Source organism: Protopterus annectens, chromosome 15.part0 (assembly GCF_019279795.1).
Source record: "Protopterus annectens isolate FY-2018-M chromosome 15.part0, PAN1.0, whole genome shotgun sequence".
Classification (NCBI taxonomy): Eukaryota; Metazoa; Chordata; order Ceratodontiformes; family Protopteridae; genus Protopterus; species Protopterus annectens.
Genome location: NC_056749.1, coordinates 495,866,729 through 495,889,626, shown reverse-complemented (window position 1 = coordinate 495,889,626; position 22,898 = coordinate 495,866,729). Strand labels below are relative to the sequence as shown.

General features: G+C 42.2%; 1 protein-coding gene across 1 annotated transcript in view; it reads right to left on the bottom strand.

The window, feature by feature from the left end:
• LOC122789851 (THO complex subunit 2-like) overlaps positions 1–22,898 on the bottom strand; it is a 2,067,217-nt gene that overhangs the window by 673,990 nt on the left and 1,370,329 nt on the right. Inside the window, exons 14-15 of the mRNA XM_044057285.1 lie at positions 8,928–9,058; positions 8,723–8,824 (exon numbers count right to left, since the gene is read on the bottom strand). Of these exons, the coding sequence (XP_043913220.1) occupies positions 8,723–8,824; positions 8,928–9,058 (233 nt within the window). The remainder of the gene's footprint in view (positions 1–8,722; positions 8,825–8,927; positions 9,059–22,898) is intronic.

Here is a 22,898-nt window from a genome sequence, read left to right as displayed (position 1 = left end):
AGTAAGGACAGCTGATTAGCATTTTATTAAAGAAAAAGAAAAGGTCTTGTGTAAAATTCCAACAACTCTGTGGTTAACAGGCAAGTTAAATGTAGGGCTTATTCAAGCAGCAGGACCAGTTACAATTACCCCAAAGTCAGCTTTTAAACCACAGAAAAAAACAATACATTTTGGAAAAGAATGCAAAAGTAAAAATTAAGCCTATAATAAGCAGCATTACTCAAAAAAGGAGTACTGGTAGAATCTCCTGATTCACCATGTGATACACCCCTATTTCCTGTTAAAAAAAAAAAGCAAACGGGGAATGACAGATGGTACAAGATTTATAAGCTGTGAATAATGCAGTAATACCTAAAGCACCTACGGTGCCAGACCCACATACCTTGTTAAATTATTTAAAGCCACAACAAAAGTATTTTACTGTGGTAGATATAAGCAATGCTTTCTTTTCCATACCTATACATCCTGATAGTCAATATTGGTTTGCATTTACATTTCAGGGTAAAAGGTATACATATACTCGACTACCACAGGGATATTGTGAGAGCCCAATAATATTTGCACAAAACTGGCTAGCAATCTGGCAGGGTCTACCCCACCAGAAGGTAGTCAAATTTTACTTTATGTAAATGACATCTTGCTAGCAGCACCCAGCAGCAGTGCAGGGTGAATACAGTAGCATTGTTAAAATTTTAGTAATACAAGGACACAAAGTAAACAAGAGTAAGTTACAAACTTTGGGAAAAAAACACAGGTTAGATACCTGGAATATGTGATATTCAGTAAAGGTAAAATACTAAATAGTGGGAAGAGAAAGGGAAAAAACAGCAATTTTGCAAGCACCCAAACCAACAACTAAAAAGAAATAATGTCTTTCCTAGGTACAACTAATTTTGTTGGAACTGGGTACCAAATTATTTTACAATGAAAAACAAAAGCAGAAATGGCTTTCTGCAGGTTGAAGCAGTTAATAGCTTCTTCATTAGTTTTAAGACTTCCAAGTTATCACAAACGTTTTTTTAGACCATAGATTGTGCGATGGTACATGACATCAGTATTAAAGCAACAACATGGGGATAAGCAATGCCCCATAGCTTACTATTCATCACAGTTAGACCCAGTGGTGCAATCTTTGCCTCACTGTGTACAAGCAGTAGTTGCAGCAGCAATGGCAGTACAGGCTCCAGCCTCAATGGTGTTATTCCACCCTCTCACATTGAAAATGCCTCATGCAGTTGCAATAATTCTGCCACAAGAAAAAGTTGCATACCTTTCTCCTGCTAGACATCTTTCATGTATGACCATACTGCTGAGTCAACCTCATATAAACAGTTAGCTTTACCTAGACAAGATCTTACAGATATGCCCTTGGATAATGCTGAGGTGACATATTACGTGAATGGCTCATGCAGAAGGGGTCCTACAGGGAAAAATCTGGTGGGGTATGCAGTAGTTACAGACACTAAAAATTTAAAAGCACAAACTTTGCCACACAACTTGTATGCTCAAGCAGCAGAACTGGTAGTTTTGACAGGAGCATGTATTTTAGTAAAAGGCAAAAAAAGTAAACATATATACTGATAATCAGTATGCTTTTTCTACAGTGCATGTGTTTGCACAATAATAAAAATAGAGGATGATTACATCCAGTGAAAAATCTATTAATCATGCGCAATTTATTTTGGAGCTATTAGAATCTATTCAGTTGCCTACCAAAGTAGCTATTTGTAAATGTGTAGCTCATACAAAACAATAGGATAAGATTTCGAGCTGATGCAGCTGCAAAGCAAGCAGCCTCAGACTCAGAAACTTTATTTTTAAATGAAAAATTACAACCCTTTAAGATTTTAGATTTAGACATGTTAAAAATAATGCAAACTCTTACTACAAAAGCAGAAAAACAAAACTGGGTAAAACAAGGTGCAATTTTTAAGAATGGACTGTACATTTCCAAAGGGAAAAAAACAATATTACCGTCTAATTTATTTAGATATGCAGCTTTGTTGAGCCATGGGCAGAGCCATGTCTCAACAGGGGGGGATGGTACAGTTAGTAAATAAAATATTCCAAACATATGGATACATAAATTATACAATAAAATTTTGTGCAGCTTGTCATACTTGTAACAAGCACCATGCACAAGGAGCATTTAAAAACAAGCAAGGAGTTTCCTACACCACCATATCCATTCCATACTATTTGTATGGACTTCATAGAGTTGAATAAATGTGAAGGAAAGAAATACTGTTTAGTGATCATAGATATGTTTTCAAAATGGGTAGAAGCTTTTCCAACCAGGAATCGAATGCAGCAACAGTGGCAAAGGCCCTAGTAAAGGAAATAATTCCTAGATTTGGCATACGGAAAGAATCTATAGTGGCAATGGGACACATTTTGTCAATTCAACAACTTGGGAGACTTTTTGGGATTTCCTTAAGGAATCACTGTGCTTACCACCCACAGTCAGCAGGACTGGTGGAGAGGTACAATGGGATTTTAAAAAAAAAAAAACAAGTTAAGAAAAGTTGATGAGTAAGACTCAGAAGAATTGGATTTGCTGTTTACCTCTAGCATTGCTGAGCATGAAAACAGTAACAAATGTAAAGGGTTTGATCCCCTTTAAAGTAGTATTTGGAAGGGCATATTATGTGCCTCAGTAAAAAGCTCTCATGCCTGCAGGGCTGGAGGCTGACAGTTCACTAGCTAATTAAATAAAGAAACTGTTATAAATAAATCTGTTTTGCAGTTTAACTCTTTTCAGACAAAAGAACTTTCAGCTGAATAAAAACTTTGTGACTGATACACAAGGGCAAAATGGCCAAGAGTAAAGAAGACAAAAAGCAGAGCAACCCAAGAACTATTGCATAATTATTTTAACTATGTATTTGTTAACTATAAGTGTGACAATTTTTCTCTTATTGTGGTTTTCCCTACACTCAACCACACAAGTGAAAGTGAGAAGGCGTGATGAACTGTTTATAGACTGGCATCCAAATTTCAACACGTACCTGGCCATGAAGCAAGTGTATACAGAAACTATGCACATTTCAAATTGCTGAGTTTGTACAGCTATACCAACAAAATATAATAGACTTTAACGTCCTCTGTCCCTCTGGGGATAAAATAAGACTTTGGAAAGTTTTTTTTTATACAGAAACTGTGAGATCACAGGACAAAATTGCTTTATTTTTACCTGTTCACACAAAAAGGAGTTTTATGTCTCTACAAGAGTAATACCCTCCAGGTGGGCTGGAGTAATGGTAATATAACAATGTCTTATAAATGTTACATTAAAGTCAAAAGTGGGGGTACTGTTTGTAATACTAACCATGATCCATATCTGAGTTCAATGAAAACTACATTAAATGCAGTATGTGACAATCCAGTCTTAACTAAGCAATTGTCTATTAAGAATAGAAAAATGTTTCATGCAGGGATAACACGTATCAGTACCAAAGTAATGATTTTATTTGTGGGAAAAAGGCATATAAATGGTTACCTGAGAATTGGTCCGCAGTTGTTTTTGGGTTATCTGGTTTCAGCAATAAGACATACTGCAGAATTACCTTTGGGTAAAATAAACGTAAGGAAAACAGCTCGAGAATCTGAAGGTCCAGTGAGAAAAAACCCTGTGAATCCAGTTGGTAAAATCGAAGCTGGTTGAAAAGGCCATAATTCAGTGAAAGACAAAAGTAAATTGACTCATATAAACTTGGGCAACAGTGTTATATCCAGGGCAGGAATGCCACCAGCCTATGGAGCAGTCAAATTGATCTGGGAGCTGAGGAAGCTGTCAAAAAAGTCATGAGCAATGCAACTTTTTCCACCCTAGAATTGGTGACTAATGAACGGAATGCAATAAAAACTGTTGTGCTACAAAATCGAATGGCTCTTTACTTCACCCTAGCGGCAAGAGGTGGTACACGAAGAAGAATGCTGTGCACATTCCAGACAACCAACATGAAATCAATGACCACCTAGAGGTAATTCAGCAAGTATCAGCAATGACTAAACCAGGCCCAAACCCACTGACGGACTTTTTCCAGAATCTGTTTGGGGGGGTGGGGTTCCATCCTATTAAACATTTAATTGCTATTTGTGTGGGTATACTCCTAATAGGAGCATGTGTTTACTGTGAAATTCTCTGCATGAAAAGATTAATCAAAAATTTGTTGATATATCTGCTACTGAAACTCTTTACCAAAGTGTTGAAATTAAAAGATTAATTTCAAATGATGCTTTTCTGAAATATAAAACCAATGACTTACTTAGCTGAAAGCCCTTGAAAGGGAAAGGCTGAGGAATGAAATAATATTGTTTATGTTTTAAACAGAATAAAATGCATTAACAGGAGGGAGAATGTTAGAAAAATCTATACATGCTGCTTAGAAAATATATTTACATACATGCTGCCTAGAAAATATATTTACAATGTGTGCTGCTTAGGAAGATGTGTATTTAAACATTCAAACATATATAAGTTGTGTGATCAAATATATAGAGAAATGTGTGCTTTAGTTAGGAATAAATGTACTTAAATCCATAATAGAGAACAAAGTTTATGTAATGCATTTAATTCTGTCTTACTAGAATAATAGTAGAAATAAACCTGCATATTATTGCTTGAAGCACAAGCTGCAGTGTAATCAGAAATTTGACCTTGGCAGCTTGCAAACGAGTCTGGCTCATGTCTTTCAAGTAAAGATTATTTTGCAAAGTTAGAAAATAATAAATCTGTTCATGTGTGTCCTCTTTCCTGCCTCCACCAGGAGAGTAGACTATCTCTGATAGTGCGCAGCTGAACAAGAAAGACAAAGGGAGGCATTAAGGAAGACATACATCTATTGTATTTGAACTAATCAGAGAACCTTGAATTGGCTACATCCTCAGGAGGTCATCGTGACTGACCAGCTGCTTGCAAGGCTGCAACATTCTCATGGGAAAAGGACTTTTTGAAAAACACAAATTCAGCACTTTTTATGAATTACTATGATGTAAAGACCCTGTCACTGACCACGCCAGTGAGGTGGGCAAAACTGATAATGACATATATAAAAATGGTGTGTTCTGTCAATAAAGCAGTCAAAATTCTATACAAACTTTGTGTATGGTTTTTTGCCTCCTAATGTACATTAGAGCTTTAAGATATCTGAGATCTCCTGCATTATTGTTTGTTATTAATTGACATTGTGTTTGAATAACTCAATGATTTTTACAGTCTGACTCTAACGAATTTATTTAACATGTACCCTAGGCAAATTAGCAACCTTTTTACAAACGCCAGATGCTTTAGAAGAATGTCCTTGCTCTCTGCTTGAATAAGGCAGTCGTCCAAGTATGGATATATTTGAATTCCTTTCCATCTGCAAAATGCAATCACTGGTGCCAGGCATTTTGTGAAGACCCTGGGCGCAGTAGAAAAGCCAAAGGGCAGTGCAGAGAATTGGTAATGCATTGAGCCAGCTATGAATCTGAGGTATCTTCTGCAATTTTGTCCGATAGGGACATGCAGGTACACCTCTTTGAGGTCCAAAGTAACAAGCCAAGCCTTCTTGCCCAGCATGGGAAGAAGCTGCTGTAGTGTCAACATTTTGAATTTCGGAACATCCAGTTAAGTATTTAGAGTAGAAAGGTCCAGTATGGGTCTCCCGGCTTTGTCCTTTCTGGGGACCAAGAAATGTCTTGAGTAAAATCCTTGTCCTTGCTCCTGTTGTGGCACTTTTTGAATACCTCTCATGTCCATGAGGGCTGTAATTTGTTTTTGTGCCTCTGCCCATTGATTTTGTGGCAGGTCTGGCATTCCTTTTGGCCTTGATAGAGTGTGAAAGTGGAACCTGTAACATTGAGACACAATATTCAGAACCCAGTTGTCTTGGGTAATTATATGCCAATTTTGCGAAAAAAGTCCTAGTTTTCCCCCTAAGGGAGCTGCCAAAAGGTAAGTGCTTGGCATTTGAAGGGGGAAGTCATTGGGACTGTTTCCTATAAGATTGTGACTTGTCTTCCCCTCCTTTTGGGGTTGAAGCACCCCACTGTCGTGGTCTGTAAGAGCCTTGGGGCTGAGATCTGCCTCTTGGGCATCTGTATCTGCCTATTTGTGGTCTGTCTGACATTGGAAAGGACCAATTTTTTGAAGGCCAATTTCTGCTAAATCGAGGTGGCTGCACCTGTAAGAAATCCTTCACTGTTTGCATAGATTTTGCCTTATCCTCCATTTTCTTTAATACCTCCTCTGCCTTAACACCAAATAAAATATCCTGCTGTAAAGGAGCATCCAATAATTTTGCCTTAACATGATCAGGTAGACCTTGTTCTTTTAAAAAAGCATGCCTTCGAATCACAGATCCTGTAACTGCTGCTCTACAAGAAGCCTCTAATGAATCAAAACCACATTGCAGAGTATGTTTTCCCACTTGTTCAGCTGCATGCAATAAATCCTGCATTTCCTTGTAGTCAGGATGTTCTGAACTTGTAAGCATTTTCTGTTTTAACAGAGACATTAAATATCGTTCGTATTTAAGCATGTGAAACTGGCAATTTAAAGCCCTTACTGCTAAAGTTGCAGAAGTGTAAACTTTCTTCCCCCATCTGTCTAATGCTCTAGAATCCCTGTCAGAGGGAACTGGATTTTTAGCCGTGGAAGCCTTTACCCCTTTGGGACCATGGGAAATAGTTTCTGGGTCAGCAACAGGGTTTTTATAAAGAAATTTGTGAGAGTCAGGGACTCTGTAGTACCTGTCTGGCATGACTGGAGCAGGGGGCAAAGAATCAGGATTTAAAATGGATTCAAAGAACACATCATCAACAATATCCAACACTGGTGGAATAGCAAGGGGCCTGTGCTGAGGCAATAAAAGAAAGTCTCTGAGCCTTTTTTTGGATTCTGAATAATCCAGGCCCTCCTAATGGAAATGCTCCCTCATGGTATGTAAAGTTTCCCCAAAAGAGTAATCCTCAGGAGGAGAGGCTGAAGGGATTGATCCTTCAGCATCAGAGTCCTCATAGAGGGGTAAAGAGTATCCCTGGTCTGAAGAGGAATCAGAAGAAATGGAAACCTGGTCAGAGGAATCATAGTCTGTATCCTGCCTAGGCCTTTTATCAGGAGGGGGATGGGAACCCCTGATCAGAGTAATTAAGTCTTCGGCCATTTTGAGCATCTGTTTTTTAGGCATGGAGGCCTGTCCAGGTGAATGCTGTACTTGCTTCTTTGTCTTTAATGGACTTTTAGACTTGGCTGCAGTTTTGATGGTAAGCTGCAAAGGTCTGAAAACACCCTCAGAAGCCGATGCCTGCTCAGCGGCTCCAGACCCATCTAAGGGGTTAGTTTCCATAGGCCCAATACCTTGAGTTTCCAGAGGCCTAGACATCTCCATGTGGGAGTCGGCCTGTGGCTCTGAAGTAGCGGGTGTTAGGGGCTGCAAAAGCACCTCACTGAGAACCGGCGACTGGCCTAGAAGAGGCTTCATAGTCAGTTTTGGACCTCGGATGCCTGTCCTTATCCTTGTCTTTGCGTTTTTTGTGTATTCCGGTCGTCAGTTGTTCCGACGACATGGTATAATTGAACCTTCGGCCAAAGTAATGGCGAGCGAAGTCAAACCGACATTTAATAGTGCGCTTGTTAAATCTAGCACAAAACCGGCAACTAGTGACGTCGTGGTCTGGGCCTAGGCATGGAATACAGTAAGAATGAAAATCCTTATGAGGTATTTGCTTCCCACAAGAAATACAATTATTAACTTTTACTGACATCGATCTGAGGCAAGAAAAAGTTTCCCCACCGGGGTACTTAGCTTTATTGAAGACTTCGGTTCTGAAATTCGAATTGAAAATCTCAGGAGTCGGCCGACCGGCACTTGCGAACTGCTTTTGCTTCAGGCACCGCGCGGCAAGAAAGACTGAAGAAAATGGCATCGGCTGCATCTTATAAACCCCTGGCACTGACGTCAGGGAAGAAGCGACAGCAACCGACGCCGGACCAAGACTTTGGAACTCTGGCCGACTGCGGGACCGCCTGATGGCAGGATAACCCAAGTGTAATGACTGCAGCAGTGAAACACGATGAACATCTTACTCATCTCACGGCTTTGTTCCAGAAATACAATCATCAGTTTCAGATATTACTTCTACTAGGCTACCTAAAAAGACAGCACTATTATCCCTTTACAAATAAATTCAGTCTGAAAGCAGCACCATATTGTAATATTTTTCACTGTACAAGTAGAACACAATTTGACATGTGGTGCAATTCATTATTTTTCTTTACTAATATTTTTTCTGTGAAACTTGTCATTCCAAGGCCTTCTGCAGAAAGCCACAACCCAAAACGGACGGCTAAGTAATGGCTCCCTTCCTTTCCACAGTCATCAGGTTTCCCCATGAATATCCTGAGATGTAGTCAAAACAACATAAGGGTGAAAGCAACCATCCTTTCATTATTCTTGGAGAGAGTCAAACACCAAGAATGATACTGGTTTGTGCTGAAATGCGCAAATATGCCTCTCCATGCAGCCTTCAGGTTAATGACATTAAGTGTGTCATTAAGAACAATCACAAATCTCCCGAAGGCCCAATTCCTCCGAGGTGGGCGAGCTGCCATTTCTCACTCAAACCTTACCTCCCCCATCCAGTACCCAGTATGCTAGGTTTTCTCTTTAAGGCAAAGAAATAGCAAACCTGTTAATAATGTTTAATAAATATAAAAATATTACTATCCAATACTTACTTCATTATATATTTTGCTCTATCTAGTGTCTGGGCTTTTACTTTTACTAGAAGTGGATGACTATTATAGGTTTCATTCTTCCACTGACCATAAAGGCGGTACCTTAAGAAAACAAAAGTTAAAAAAAATATGATCAAACTTAGAGAAAAAGAAAGGCAAATGAAAACTATTAATTTCTTAGTGAGATTATTCCTACACTACTCACCTATGCTTATAAGGAAAAGATCTGAACATTCCCCAAAGCTCTTCAGACATGCAAGCATTACAATCCATCAAAGTGAGGGAAGGCAGTAGCACTTGATCAGCAATACTAAGGAAGCAGCTTAAGAGCATGTCCTGGAAAACAGGTAAAACAGTTTTTACAAAAAGCAAAAGCATGACTACACAAGACATATTAGAATCTGAATACTTCACTGTTTTGATAGGCAGTGACCATTTAAACCTACCAATAAAAAAGTTCATGTCAAAAGTGGTGGATGCCATTGTTTGCAAACTACATGTTGCACAAAAAAAAAAAATATAAACCATTTCGTACAGACGAAGTTAGCAGCAGTCTAGTCACCTCTTAAGAGAGACAGACATTTGATTATATCTTCTCTTACACACTTTTTTTTAACTTCACTTCTCCCCTAACAAGCACTGTCCCCCAGCCACTCTATCTGATGCATTTGATCCCCCTCAGGGCAAGCGTATCAAGAGAAGTGCTTTCATCTCAGCAGGTGATTTTTTTTTTCTTATTACTTTTTTATAGTCAGGTGTTAATGGGGAGGCCATGCAATGAGTTGATGTGAGGGGGTGTACTCCATTTCCCTGAGTGCCTCTAACCGCAAGACACATGACAAGCTCCTCATTTTGCACTCTGGTCACCACCAGGGAATTTAAAATGTTGTATACACCTTGACCATGCATAGTGGACCCACTACTCCCAAAGAAATGTGGGTAGGCATTGGTTTCATCTTTCCTCTATCCCATATGACCAAGCTCCTCCAATGCCTGGATTGCTAGTCAAACCCATGTTAGCTAAGTCACAGTGATAGCTTTACCCCTCTACGCCAGGAAGCTTGCTGAGAAGTGTACTGCCTTTTGGGCAAACAAGCAAGACAGCATACTAGAATATGAAAGGTACAGTCTTACATTACCACCAATTCTATGACAGGACCCCCCTCTTGATGAGTCTCTGATTAGATATTTCTTCCACACCAATTATAAACTAGCAGTTTTTCTGTAAAATAAAATGTTTAGGGACAGCTGTTCTCCCATATTACCATATGCAATGAAGTACTATGGCGGCTGCATAAGAACTTACACCTCTGGAACCTGTTAGTTTCAACCCCCTCCCTCACCATTTTGCAAGCAACCACCTCCTGCAAATCAGGAAGTAACAGTGATTTGAAACTACATTGTAAAACATAAAAATATATACTTGCACAACTCAAAGAAACAGCAACAGCAGAAGCTGAAGGAAGGCCACCAATGTGCAGGATGATTAATGAAGAGTATTCCAGATGCATCACAGTACGTCACCTTGTTGATTAACCAACACTTTAAGAAAAAAACTTTTGCAAGAAATGTTGCAGACCCTCATGGACTCCCAGTGTGGGAATTTAGCCTAAATATAACCATGGCCATAGTAGCCAAAGGATTACATATGCACAGATGGAGGAGTTCATGAGTAATGATTTCCCACATAGTGTTTCAACTGCAGTCAATACAGTAACCCTCGGATAAGGGAGTTCACAAAGGGTTAAAGGGGCATGATATTAATGTCTGTAGCTGAGAAATTCTTAAAGAAAGCATTAGTAGTAGCTGTACCGCCACAGAAGTTGGCTTTGACTACACTCTTTTAAAACAGGCTAAGTGACTGATGGCAAAAAGGTAATGTAGCTGGTAATCTACTTTGTAAGGATCTGTTTCTGTAACATGAATTACTAATAGCTACAATCAAGCTGATATGAAGAGTACAGTAAAAAAAATCTGATTCTAAAACTCACAAATTATAACAAAAAGGTAGACCTGATAAATAGAACTTTTTTTTAACAAAACATGCAAAATAAAAAAATGAGCTGAAAGGAGGCCTAGCACACAATCTAGTTATTATACCACCTTCTTTGCACATACACTGCAAACAAACCTAGTCTAAACAGGTCCAAACTATTTGAATTAAAAACTAACCATAGCTGCTTACAGGGCCAGCCTTAGCAATTGCATGGCCCAATTTGAACCATCCGGAGGGGCCCTCAGCTGAACCCTCATCTACCACACCAACTTTCCTTGCAATTGCGGGCTTCCTGAACTTTAGTCCAAATTACGTACTGGTAATATATCCTACTACTGAGTATTAAAACTAAAACAGGATATTTATCAACTCATATTTTTGATAAAAAACACGTTAAGCCAAAACTACAAGATTCTTGGATTACTTTCAGATCCAGCATCTCCTGTATTTCCTTTTTGCGCAATAATCTAAAGCTCAACTTCAGCTCTCCCAATGCGAAAAAAGAAAAAGAAATAAAGGTCAGGAACTCTCACTTTTAGTAAATTCAGTTACTGGCCAGTAAGTACATAGCTTGGATACCAGCAAAGAAACAACTAAGCCTTACAAAAAAAAAAAAAAAAAAAAAAAAAAAACAGAAAAGGTAGAGAGAAAAGAATGACTGGGAAGAATCTTGCAACTGTTGGAAAAATAAAGTTATGTACTTAACATAACGTTCTATCTACTGTCCATTTTCATTCTCTCTCAACTAATGGGATTGGAACCGATCCACAGATCCAACTGCTATTTTACTAGCTCATGGTCACCAACAAACTCTCAAGCTCCTTCCCTACCCACAATGCACCACACCTAACATCCCTCAGATCTTGTCTGCAACTGGACAGGAAGCCTATAAAAATTACCATAACTGGAGTTCAATACAAAGTGCAGAGGTGTCTTGAAGTACCTCATTCCTCTGGAAGTCAGTTATGAAAAATGGAGGGGGATAGTCGGTGGGTAGTTGAGGAAGAATAAAAATGGACAACATTGATGGACTCTATGTTAAGTAAATAACTTCTTTATCCGATGTTGTCAATTTACATTTGTTCCTCGAATAATGGGACAGAGTCCCCAGCTACCTAAATTCCAGGGTGGACTCCAAGGAAGGATATTCCTGAGTACTGTTGAGCCAAAGGCTGCTCTTCCCCTTTGAGACCAATTCTAGTTTGTAATGTGTGATAAAGGTATGAGGATTTGACCAAGTTGCAGAAGTACATTTATCGCCCATAGAAGCTTTAGACTGGAATACAGCAGAAGTTGCCACAGATCTGGTTGAATGAGCCTTTATAATGGTTTTGGTAAGGGGAGATTCAATTTACAGATAAAGGAGATGCAATTTGGCAGCCATCTAGCTAGAGTTACAACTTTGTAACTGATTCGCCCAATTTATGTGCAAAGGAAACTAATCAGTATTTCTAATCTCTCTTGTTCTGTCTACGTAGAAAAGTAATTGTCTAGGAACAGACAGTAAGTGCAGCATATATTCTCCTTCATTTGTATACTATGCAAATACTACTGGCAAGTTAATGGATTGGTTAATGTTAGATTCTGACACCACCTTAAGACGGAAGGAAGCATTAGTACATAAGGTGATCCTATCCTTACAGATGGTCAGATACGGGGCCTTAAAAGATGACACTTGAAGTGCTCAAATTCTTCTAGCAGATGTAATTGTTACTAAAAAAAGATAGTTTTCCAGGTCAAACATTTAACATCACATTTATCTGCAGATTCAATGAGAGAATGTATAAAGGCTTGCAGTACCACATTTAAATCCCATGGTGGCATGGGGTCTTAGCAGAAAAGTACCTTTCAAAAATGCTTTGCACAGTTTAGAGGATGCCAGGGTAGAATTTTGAAATCAGACATAAAAGTTAGAGTGCGCTGCAAATTGAACTTTAATGGTTAATGAAATAGCACCCTCGTTAAACTCGCTAAAAATTCTAGAACAGAATGAAATGGAGCTGAGAAGAGGTATAACTGATTCTGTTCTGCCAGTAAACAAATCTTCTCTATTTACTCCTGTAGAGTTTCCTCATAAAAGGTTTATGGGAAGGTAAAAGCATGGAGCAAACAGGAGAAGAAAGCATTGGTTGCCTGGCTATTAAAAGAATTGAAGAATTGTTGTTAGTTTTAGGATTTGAGATATCCAGGCGAACCATGCCTGTCGGGTGAGAGAGAAGGATGGAGTTGGATCCAGAATCCAATGTGGGTATAGAGGAAGCCAAATGAAGGGGAACCCTATCTGCAAAGGCCAGTAAGGTGCAACGAGGATTGACTTTGCTCTTCAACCGGGATGTTTTCTGAAGGAATTTGGGAATTAGGGGAGTTGGAGAATAAGCATACAGAAGACATGGGGGGGGGGCCAATCGTAGAGCATCCTTCGGGCGATTCCCCCAGTGGGTGTATCAGGGCAAAGAAGCTGCTGCACTTGTTTACGGAAGATGCAAAAAGACTGCAGCGAGGCTGGCCCCACCAACTGAAACTCATTTCTGTCACTTTGCTGTTGAGACCCCACTCATCAGGTAGTAAAGTGGACCTGCTCAATTTATCTGCTATCACAATGGACTTCCATACAACATGCGTTGCTAATAGAAGGCGATTGGAAGCTATCGCCCATTGCTGCACTCTGTGGGCTTATCGACACAGGGGATAAGATCTGGTTCCTGCTTGCTTGTTGATGTACCAGACTACTGATAGACTGTCTGTCTGGATTGCAACTCTTTCAACAGGAAGACAGTCCTAAAATGCCTGCAGCACTAAGAGCACTGTTCTCATCTCCAGAACACAATATTCAGGTTAGCCTCTAAAGGGGACCACGTGCCTTTGACTGTTTTTCCCAGGAAGTGCCACTACCCCATCCAATCTGAGAAGAGTCTGTGGTCATTATGGCCTTGGTCTGAGGGAAGATGACAGGACAACACTGTAACGGGCAGCTCTGACTGCATCCACCAGGAAAGGTATTGTCTGCATACCTGGGTTATTCTTAACTTCGCAGACACGGGCTGAGAAAGCACTGACCATTGTGTTGCTAGCATCCAATGAAGTATTCTAATGCGGAATCTTCCTAAAGGGACCAACTATTGCTGATATTGATCTCAGGGCTTTCAGAATCAATCGGGTTGAAATTCTGGTACTGCAAATTATTTTCCTGATCTGCATCCTCTCTGTTTTCACTCTCAATACAGGAAGAAAAGCTACCATAGACACTGTGTTGAACACTGTTCCTATGAATTCTAATGTCTGGGCTGTTTGCAGATGAGACTTGCAATTTATGGTTATTCCAAGATGTGAACAGGTCTGTAACACCCGATCACGAGCTGCTATCAGTCGATGTCTGGTCGGGGCAGTAATGAGCCAGTCGTCTAAATATGGAAACACCCAGAATCCTTGCAATCTTAAGTGAGTTGCAACCATTGCCAATAATTTGGTAAACGCCCTGGGGACTGTGGTGAGGCCAAAGGGTAGTGCTCTGAACTGATGACTGGCTCCCAGCTGGAAGCATAAGTACCTTCTGGATTGTCTGTTCATCTTTATGTGATAGCACGCATCCTGAAGATCTGTTGAGCACATCCAATCTACCTTGCCCGGAAAGGGCAGAATAGACTGAACAGTGACCATCTGAAACTTTGCGTGTCAAACTGATTTGTTCAATACAATGAGATCCAAAATGGGTCTCCAGTCTCCTGTTTTCTTTTGCTATTAAAAAGAATCTTAAGTTCCTGATTCTGTCTGATCTGGTGGGACCTCATGGATGACTTTTTCTAGCAGCTTTTGGACTTCTAGTGCTCCTGCTTTCCTCTGATTGGGTGGAACATCAGGAATTGTTCTGGATAATGGAGGGGGTAGGGAAATGGGAATTACTTAACCTCTGGAAATAATTCTCTGCACCCAACTGTCTTTTGTTATACTTAGCCAGGCTCTCGGGTGCAGGGATAAGCGACCCCTGACTGCCTCCAGAGGTAGGCAATTGGACCTCCATTCAGGAGTGCTGAAAGGGTCTGCTGGAAAAATAATCTCTAGACCCCGTGTTTTGCGGGCCTCCTTTGCCAAAGGGATGCAGTCTTCCATTACTGCTACACCCTTTGCCTCTGGGGGGAACCAACTCCAAGTGTGTCCTGAAAAGGACCCCGAGATATTCTGAAACATTTTTTGACCTCCTGTTTGATTCCTGGAAAAGGTTTTCAGAGGGGTCAAAAATGCACACCCACTGCAGAGAGGGTTTTTTCATCTTTCTCACACCTGAAGTGTGCGTCCTTTACCGTGGGGCCAAATAAAAAGTGCCCTCAAAAGGAACATTGCTAGTGAATTGATGGGCTCTGCAAAATCATACAGGTGCATCCAGACATGACTCCTGATGGAAATGCCTGAACCTGCAGTCCTTGAGGAGCCTACTGCTGCATGCAAGAGATGACCCTCATGGACAAACTGGATACAGCCTGTAGGGCAGTCGACTGAGAGACTATAGAAGATTAAGCCTCAGCAGTTCCGGTTCCAGAAAAAGATTTGGATAACTCTTAATGAGGTCTCTTCGCAGCCTAGTAAAATGTGCTAAATAGTTCACTGATCTAAGTGCAAATGTCACAGAAGCATAAAAATGGTTCCCAAATCTATCACCCTTGACTATTAGGAGGATGGACAGTGGAACTCTGGTCAGCGAGTTCCTTTCTTGTAGCCGCCTCCACAGCCATGGCATCTACTGGAGCCTCTTTACTCCAATATTCCCAGCCTAGTAGTGGAGTCAGAATCCTGTCTGGTCTCTTAGGGATTGCATCATTCATATGAAGTTTCTTCCATGCCCTCTTGGAAATTAACTCAAAGTCCACTGGCTGGCAGAGTAATCCAGGAGGTAGACGGACCAGTACTGAATGCTTTCAGAAATACTGACTACTAAGGAGAAGTGCTTTGGGAAGACCAGCCACCTTTTTTGTTTAGGAGCTCAAGTCTTCAAATGAGACATCATCAGGTGATTATAATAGGGACCCCTCCCCTTCATCGAAATCATTATCCTCAGTGACGGACTCCTAAGGAGAGCCCAACTGCCTCCTTTTGCACTTGCTCTTCCTAGGGACTTCCTCTGTGGGGTGGTCCGGAGAAGTATCACAAAAGATAAAATACTCTCGTGGGTAGAGTGGAAGCTTTGGGCTGGCTGTCCCTGTGGGATAGAATGTTGAGGATCACTGTGCAAAGTCATCTGAGCAGTAGAGGACAGATCTGATATGCCAGAGCAGAGAACACACTCCACTACCTCAAAGGCAGACTGCTCTGGGTAGAAGGAAGGCAAAAAAATCAAGAAAGTGAGTTTGACTTGTCAGATCTTTCCACCCCAAGAGCAATCCACCTGAGGTGGAAGTCGGACCCATGCTGTACAGTGCAAAAGCTCCGAGAGAAAGAGAGGGCTCTGAAAACCTTAAAGTTGACCGCACCCTCTTGGAAGACAGGGAACCTTCGGCTCAGAGGATAGCAGAGCCGATGCACTTACAGCAATAATCAGATCTGAATACAATGTTCTCTTCAGAACCCAACGAGACTGACCCAAAACACTCAGATCTGAAGGCTCTAAAATCGCAGGTAGAATTACAGGAGGAGCTATAATCGGTGGATCAGTACACGGACAGACTTCCTGATCTTAACGAGTAGGAACTGTGAGAACTCCCTTCTGAATATGCTCAGTGAAAAACTTCCTCATCATCCTTTCCACATCTGCTTCTGTGAGACTCCTGGAGGAATGACAGGATAACAGGGATGACTATTTTGAATGCCTCTCTAAAAGGGAGAGGGCACTATAGAAGGAACCAGATGCAGGCTCGGTGAATATTCTTGGGTGACTCATGGAAAAATACTCCTGAGTACCGTGGAACCAAAGGAGGCTCTACCCCTAGAGGTCAGGTCCAATTTGTAATGAGTAATAAAAGTACTAGGGATAGCCCAGGCTGCTGCACAAACATTGTCAATTGGAACTCTGGCTAGGAAGGCATCAGACGTAGACTGGGATCGTGTAGAATGAGTATTAATCTTGAACGGTCTTTCCATGGGAAGAATAAATGAAAGAAATACAGCTCAAAATCCAGTTTGAAAGGGTCGCTTTGGAGACTGGGAGACCTAATCTGGCATTGGAGAATGATACGAACAATTGGTCTGATTTTCTAAGTTCCTTAGTCCTGTGAAGATAGAACCATAACTGTCTGTGAACATCCAACTGATGAAATTTGTATTCTGCTGCTTTGGAATGGTTAGGGGAAAAACACCGGCAACTTTATAGAGTGGTTCAAGTTATTATGAGAGCAAACTTTAGGGATAAAAGATGGATTTGTGTGAAGGGAAACTCTGTCGTCGTAGAAAATCAAATAAGGGGGCTTGATAGACAGTGCTTGTAACTCTGATACTCGTCTAGCAGAAGTGATGGCTGCTATAAACTAGGTCTTCCAAGACAGAAACTTCAGTGGACATGAATGAGCAGGTTCGAAGGGTGGAGAAGTTATTTTAGACAGGACGAAGTTTAGATCCCAGGAAGCTACTGGTTCCTGAAAGGGGGGGTCTCGGCAAAGCGGCACCTTTAAGGAAGGTTTTACACAATCTGTGTGACATAAGGTTAGACTCGTGTTGGCCCAAATGAAAATTAGATATCGCTGCCAACTGAACCCTAATTGTGGCAGCAGCAGATCCCTGATGGAAAAGTTCAGACAAAAATTCTAAAACCATCGAGATGGATGTGGTGTAAGAGTCAACATTCCTTTCTCCAGCCCAGATAGGAAACGTTCGCCATTTGCTAGTGTACAACTTTCTAGTGGAAGGTTTATGTGAAAATGTGGGTTACAGCAGGTGAAAAATCATGAAGCCTGACTAGGGATGGAATTGGAGCAGCCACGCTGTCAAGTTGAGGGTATTGAGGATGAGGCAAAGAGAGCCTGACATGTGCGTCAAGAAGTCTGGCATTGGGTCCACAGTCCATGGATAGTCTAGTAGATGAGGCCAGAGGAAGGGGAACCAAATCTGACGAGGCCAGTAAGGAGTGATGAGAATCAATTTGCTTCCCAACAGCTTCGCTTTCTGAATCACCTTGGATATGAGAGGAAAGGGAGGGAAAGCATAGAGGAGACCCAGAGGCCAATCGTGAACAAGTGCGTCTTCTCGGTGACTCCCCAGAGGGGGATAAGGGAAAAGTAGCTGCTGCATTTGAAGTTGATCGGACTGGCAAAAAGATCGCAGCAAGGCCATCCCCATTTGAGGAAAATCTGTTCTGCTATCTCCTGCTTCATAGACCACTTGTGAGGCATCAAGATTGCCCGGCTGAGTTTGTCAGCTATCATGTTGGTTGTCCCTGGGATGTGCACTGCCACTAGAAAGCGCTGGGAAGATATTGCCCACTTCCAAACACGAATCGCCTCCCGACAAAGGAGGTAAGATCTGGTTCCACCTTGCTTATTGAAATACCATACCACAGACATGTTGTCTGAATAGATTGCTATCGTCCCAATAGGAAGAAGGTTGTGAAGTGCTTGCAACGCTAAAAGCACCACCCTCATCGCTAGGACACTGACATGCAGGTGAGCCTCGTGATCTTGCCATGTGCCTTGGACAGTCCTGCCTAGATAATGCCCCCCCTATCTGTGAGGCACCCGTGGTCACAGTAGCAATGAGTTGGCAAGGAAGGAATAAAGAGAGCCTGTCGTTAGTTGATCTGGTTGGATCCACCAAAGGAGGTCCTTTTTGCAAGACTCTGTTAAAATGATGTGGTGAGATAGAGGCAGTTGCTGAAAGGGCCACTGGGACGATAGAAGCCATTGAAGAATTCGCATATGTAGTCTAGCAAGAAGGACTAGCATTATGGTGGAGGCCATGGTCCCCAAGAGTTTCAGCATTGTCTTTGCCTTGACTTTTTGCAGAGAAAGTAGACGGAGAACTTGTTGTATGAGGTTGTGTGCTCTTTCTGCAGGAAGATGAGCTAACATGGCGACTGTGTCTATTTCTGTGCCTGTAAAAGTCACAAATTAAGAGGGCAATAAGGCAGACTTTTCCCAATTTACAGTAATCCCCAGCTGGGCACAAAGTTGGATAGTGGATTCTCTGGTTTAAAGGAGTAGATGCCTGGTGGAGCCAGTCAGGAGCCAGTCGTCCAGGTAGGGAAACACTTGGAATCCTAGACGTCTCAGGTGAGCTGTCACTACTGCCATGCATTTGGTGAACACCATGGGGGCTGTGGTGAGACCAAAGGACAGAGCCCGAAACTGGTAATGACTGGCTTCCAGCCGGAAGCTTAAGTGACTCCTCGATGCTCTGTCCATTTTTATATGGTAGTACGCATCTTGAAGGTCTATTGAGCACATCCACGTGTCTTTCCCTAACAGAGGGAGTATAGACTGCAGTGTCACCATCCAAAACTTGCCCTTCTTTACAGATTCGTTTAGTTTGCTGAGGTCCAAGATGGGCCTCCAGTCCCCTAAACGTTTTGGCACTAAAAAGAATCTGGAGTAAGTTCCGAATCCTACCTGGTCTGTGGGGACGGTTTGGATGACTGTGAGCAATATTTTCCACTTCTACAGTTGCTTGATCCCTGTGATTGGGTGGAACATCCGGGATCTTCTTGGGAACATGAGGTGGAAGAGAAAAGGGTACGGAGTAACCTCTGGTGATAATTCTTTGCACCCATTTGTATCGGGTGATGCTTAGTTAGGCTTCTGGATACAAAGAAAGGCGACCCCCGACTGGCTCCAGAGAAGCACAGCCGGACCCCACATCAGGAGCACTGATAGGGCCGGCCTCAAAACGAATCACGGCCCCCCTGGTATTCCGGTCCACCCCTGGGGCGACGTCTACCATTTGCTCCTCCTCTGCCTCTGAAGGAGGAGTCACCCTGTGCATCCGGGAAAAATCTCTGGGACATCTTGAACCATATCTTACCACCTCTCTGACCCATGGGATAAGGTCTAGAGATTATGGAAATATGTACTCCACAGCAGACAGCGGTTTCCCTTCTTGCTTGCACCTGGTGACAGTGTCTTTTATCTTAGGTCCAAACAACGAAGAACCGTCAAAGGGGGCGTTGGTAAAGGTAGACTTGAACGGCTCCGCAAAATTACACAAGCGCATCCATGAGTGTCTCCTAAGGGAAACTCCTGAACCTGCTGCCCTGCTCACTCCATTAGCTACATCAGAAATCAGCCTCATGGAGGAGATAATGGAATATAAGGTGGACAACTGAGCAGACACCTTATCAGGGACTCCTTCAGTAGATGTACCTTGTAGAGTATCTCCCAACTCCTTAAGGAGATCTCTCTGAAGCCTCGTAAAATGTGTTAAATAATGCAGCGATCCAAGTGTGAATACTGCTGACAAAAATATATGCGTCCCGTATCTGTCCATCGTTCAAGACTCCTTGTTCGGCAGATGGAGAAGTCTCCACTAGTTCCTTCTTACTGGTTGCCACCACCACCATGGCATCTACAGGCACACCCTTGGATAAGAATTCCTTCTCTTTGGGAGCACACAAATTTATTGGGTCTCCTATGACCTGGTTACATGACATCAGGAGTCTCCCACACCTTCCGACTAACAAGGTCTAAAAGTTCATCAAAAGGTAGACACCCCCATAAGGCTGAAGGTTGAGACCCGAAAGCCTTCAGGAACACTGACTCCTCATCAGAAGGGGTAACAGTGGGACAGCCGCCCCTCTGCTTAAAGATCTTCAAGATGTCTACAAAGGAGACATCATCAGTGGACGACTTGGGGGACTCTTCTGACTCCTCAAGGTCAGTGTCGGAGGTAATGGCCTCATCCTGGGAGTCTACATGCTTCCTCTTGCCTGTCCTCTTCCGAGGGGGCTCCATATTCCAGGGAGGTCTCGGAAGACTGGGGGCCACTAACAGGGGGTTCCTGAGGTTGCGAGTCTCTGCTGTCAAGAGAGATTAGGTGCCGAGACAGAGGTTGGTGCCAGTGGGGGAAGAGTGTCGGTACCCTTGAGTGTAGCTGATGAGCGAGACAGCACAGTCCTCATCATCTCGAAGGCAGACCTCTCCGGCTCTGAAGACCTCCTTGGCTCCGAAGGAATAGAGGAAGTCATCGGCACCAGAGCCATCAGCTACGAGATGGATGTAGGGTCCAAGCTCACCATAGCTGACGCACCAAGAGGGAGACTCGGAACCAAAGAGGTTCGGGGCCAACCGGTGAACTTCAGATCCTAGACACCATGGACGGCACTGAAGGTGTCGGAGCAGTACTCTGCTACGAGACAGCTTCGAGGGGCGCTGGAACAGAGTGTTCCACAACAAGTGGTAACGAACACTCCGGCTCCGAAAGCCCAGCTCGGAGGAGGAACCGCAACAGGGGGAATGGACTCAGGTGGCTCCAGGACTGACTGGGTCAGAGCCAACAACATTTTTGGCAAGGCAGATTACTTCAAGAGTCTAAGCACTACTCTCTCAACATCTTCCTCAGACAGGCTCCTGGAAGATCTGGAAGACAGTGTGGGTGACCTGAACCTCTGCAAGATTGGGGACCTTAAGGTTGGGGAGACTGACAAAGGATCTCTGGACCGGCTCCGATGTAGTCTCTCAGTAGTCGGCCCTGAAATACTTGGGGCAGAAACTGAAGTCCCAATATCAACAACCCTGATCGGCTCTGAGGCCAGTGGAGCCGAGAAGGTAGAAGTCATATCTGGCTTAGAAAGTTAAGGAGGCAGTTCTGAAGCACCGGATGGCACCGGGGAATTCCTCTTGGTAGTTTTAATTTTCTCTTTTTTGGAGGAATGCTATTTTGAGGAAGAACTGGCAAAGTCTTCCTCAAAGAAAGGCTTGAGAAGACCTTTCAAAATTAGCTTGTTCTTCCACTCCTGCAGAACTCTGGAGCTGAAGGAATGGCAAAATAAACAGGTTTCCTGCAAATGAATGATTCCAAGACAATAAACACAATTACTATGGCCATCCGTAAATTACATCTTCTGGGAGCACTTCACACATTTTTTAAAACACAAAGGTTTATGGTCTTTTGCCTCTTTAGACATCATAACTGGCGAAGCAGAAACACACAAGCACAAAGAGGACTAGGTCATCTAAATTAAACGAGCCTAGCCCTTACCACACTAGCACACACACACACACCACGAGGACTAGGTCCTCTAACTCAAACGGGCCTAACCCGAGGAAGACAGAAAAGGAGAGAGAACTAGGCCCTCTAACTTAAACGAACCTAGGTAGAAAGGAAAGACTTTGAAGGTCAGAAACTACAACTAGACTGAACACACACACACACAAAATTGAAATATCTAAATGTCCAACAGTCTCAAAAATAAATCTACACTCAAAACACTAAGGCATAGAAAAAAGGGGTCTGAACTACCGGAAGAACTTGCATACAAGCTGAATCACTAAATATCTAAATTTCTAAATCTCTAATAATAAGAAACACTGCACACAATTTACAGCAAAATAAGCGCAAATGCGCAAGTAAAATAGAAAAGGATTAGCACACTGGACACCAAACGAGAACAACAAGGGCAACGGCCAACCAATTCTCAATAACTAAGTGATTTAGAGAAAGAAAAAAAAAACAAAACAATAAATCTGAAAACTTCTCTAACACTACTAAACTCTATCTGGAACCAGCTAATCGCTAAAGTTAAACAGTAATATAGTAATAATAGAAAAAAATTTAAACTTGGCCACGGCCAAGCAAGAAGCACATCAGAACTCGTAGACACGGCAAACGAGATCTGGGGATTGTACAGGTGCACTATGGGAACCCTACCTAGCCACGAGCCAACTATAAGAGTTTGAGCTTTGTAATGGGCGGAGTCGGAGCTGAGGATCGGTTCTGAACCCATATGTAAGAATGAAGGCAAGGTAGGACTACAGAACATCGTTTAGATATTTTTTTTTTAAAGAAAGTACAAAAAATTCACTTACCTCTCACCGAAAACTCAAGAGCTGAAGATGACCACATATAAATGCTAAAGCGGCAAAGGATATCTCAGGGATGTTAGGGGTGATGCACATTGTGGGTATGGAAGAAGCTCGAAATTTTGTTGGTGGCAACGAGCTAGTAAAATGGCTGAGTTAAATCCAAGGATTGGAACTGATCCCATTAGTTGAGGAATGACTGAAAAATTACATCATCAGATGCAGTTTTCCAGCTTTGGTGCAATACATG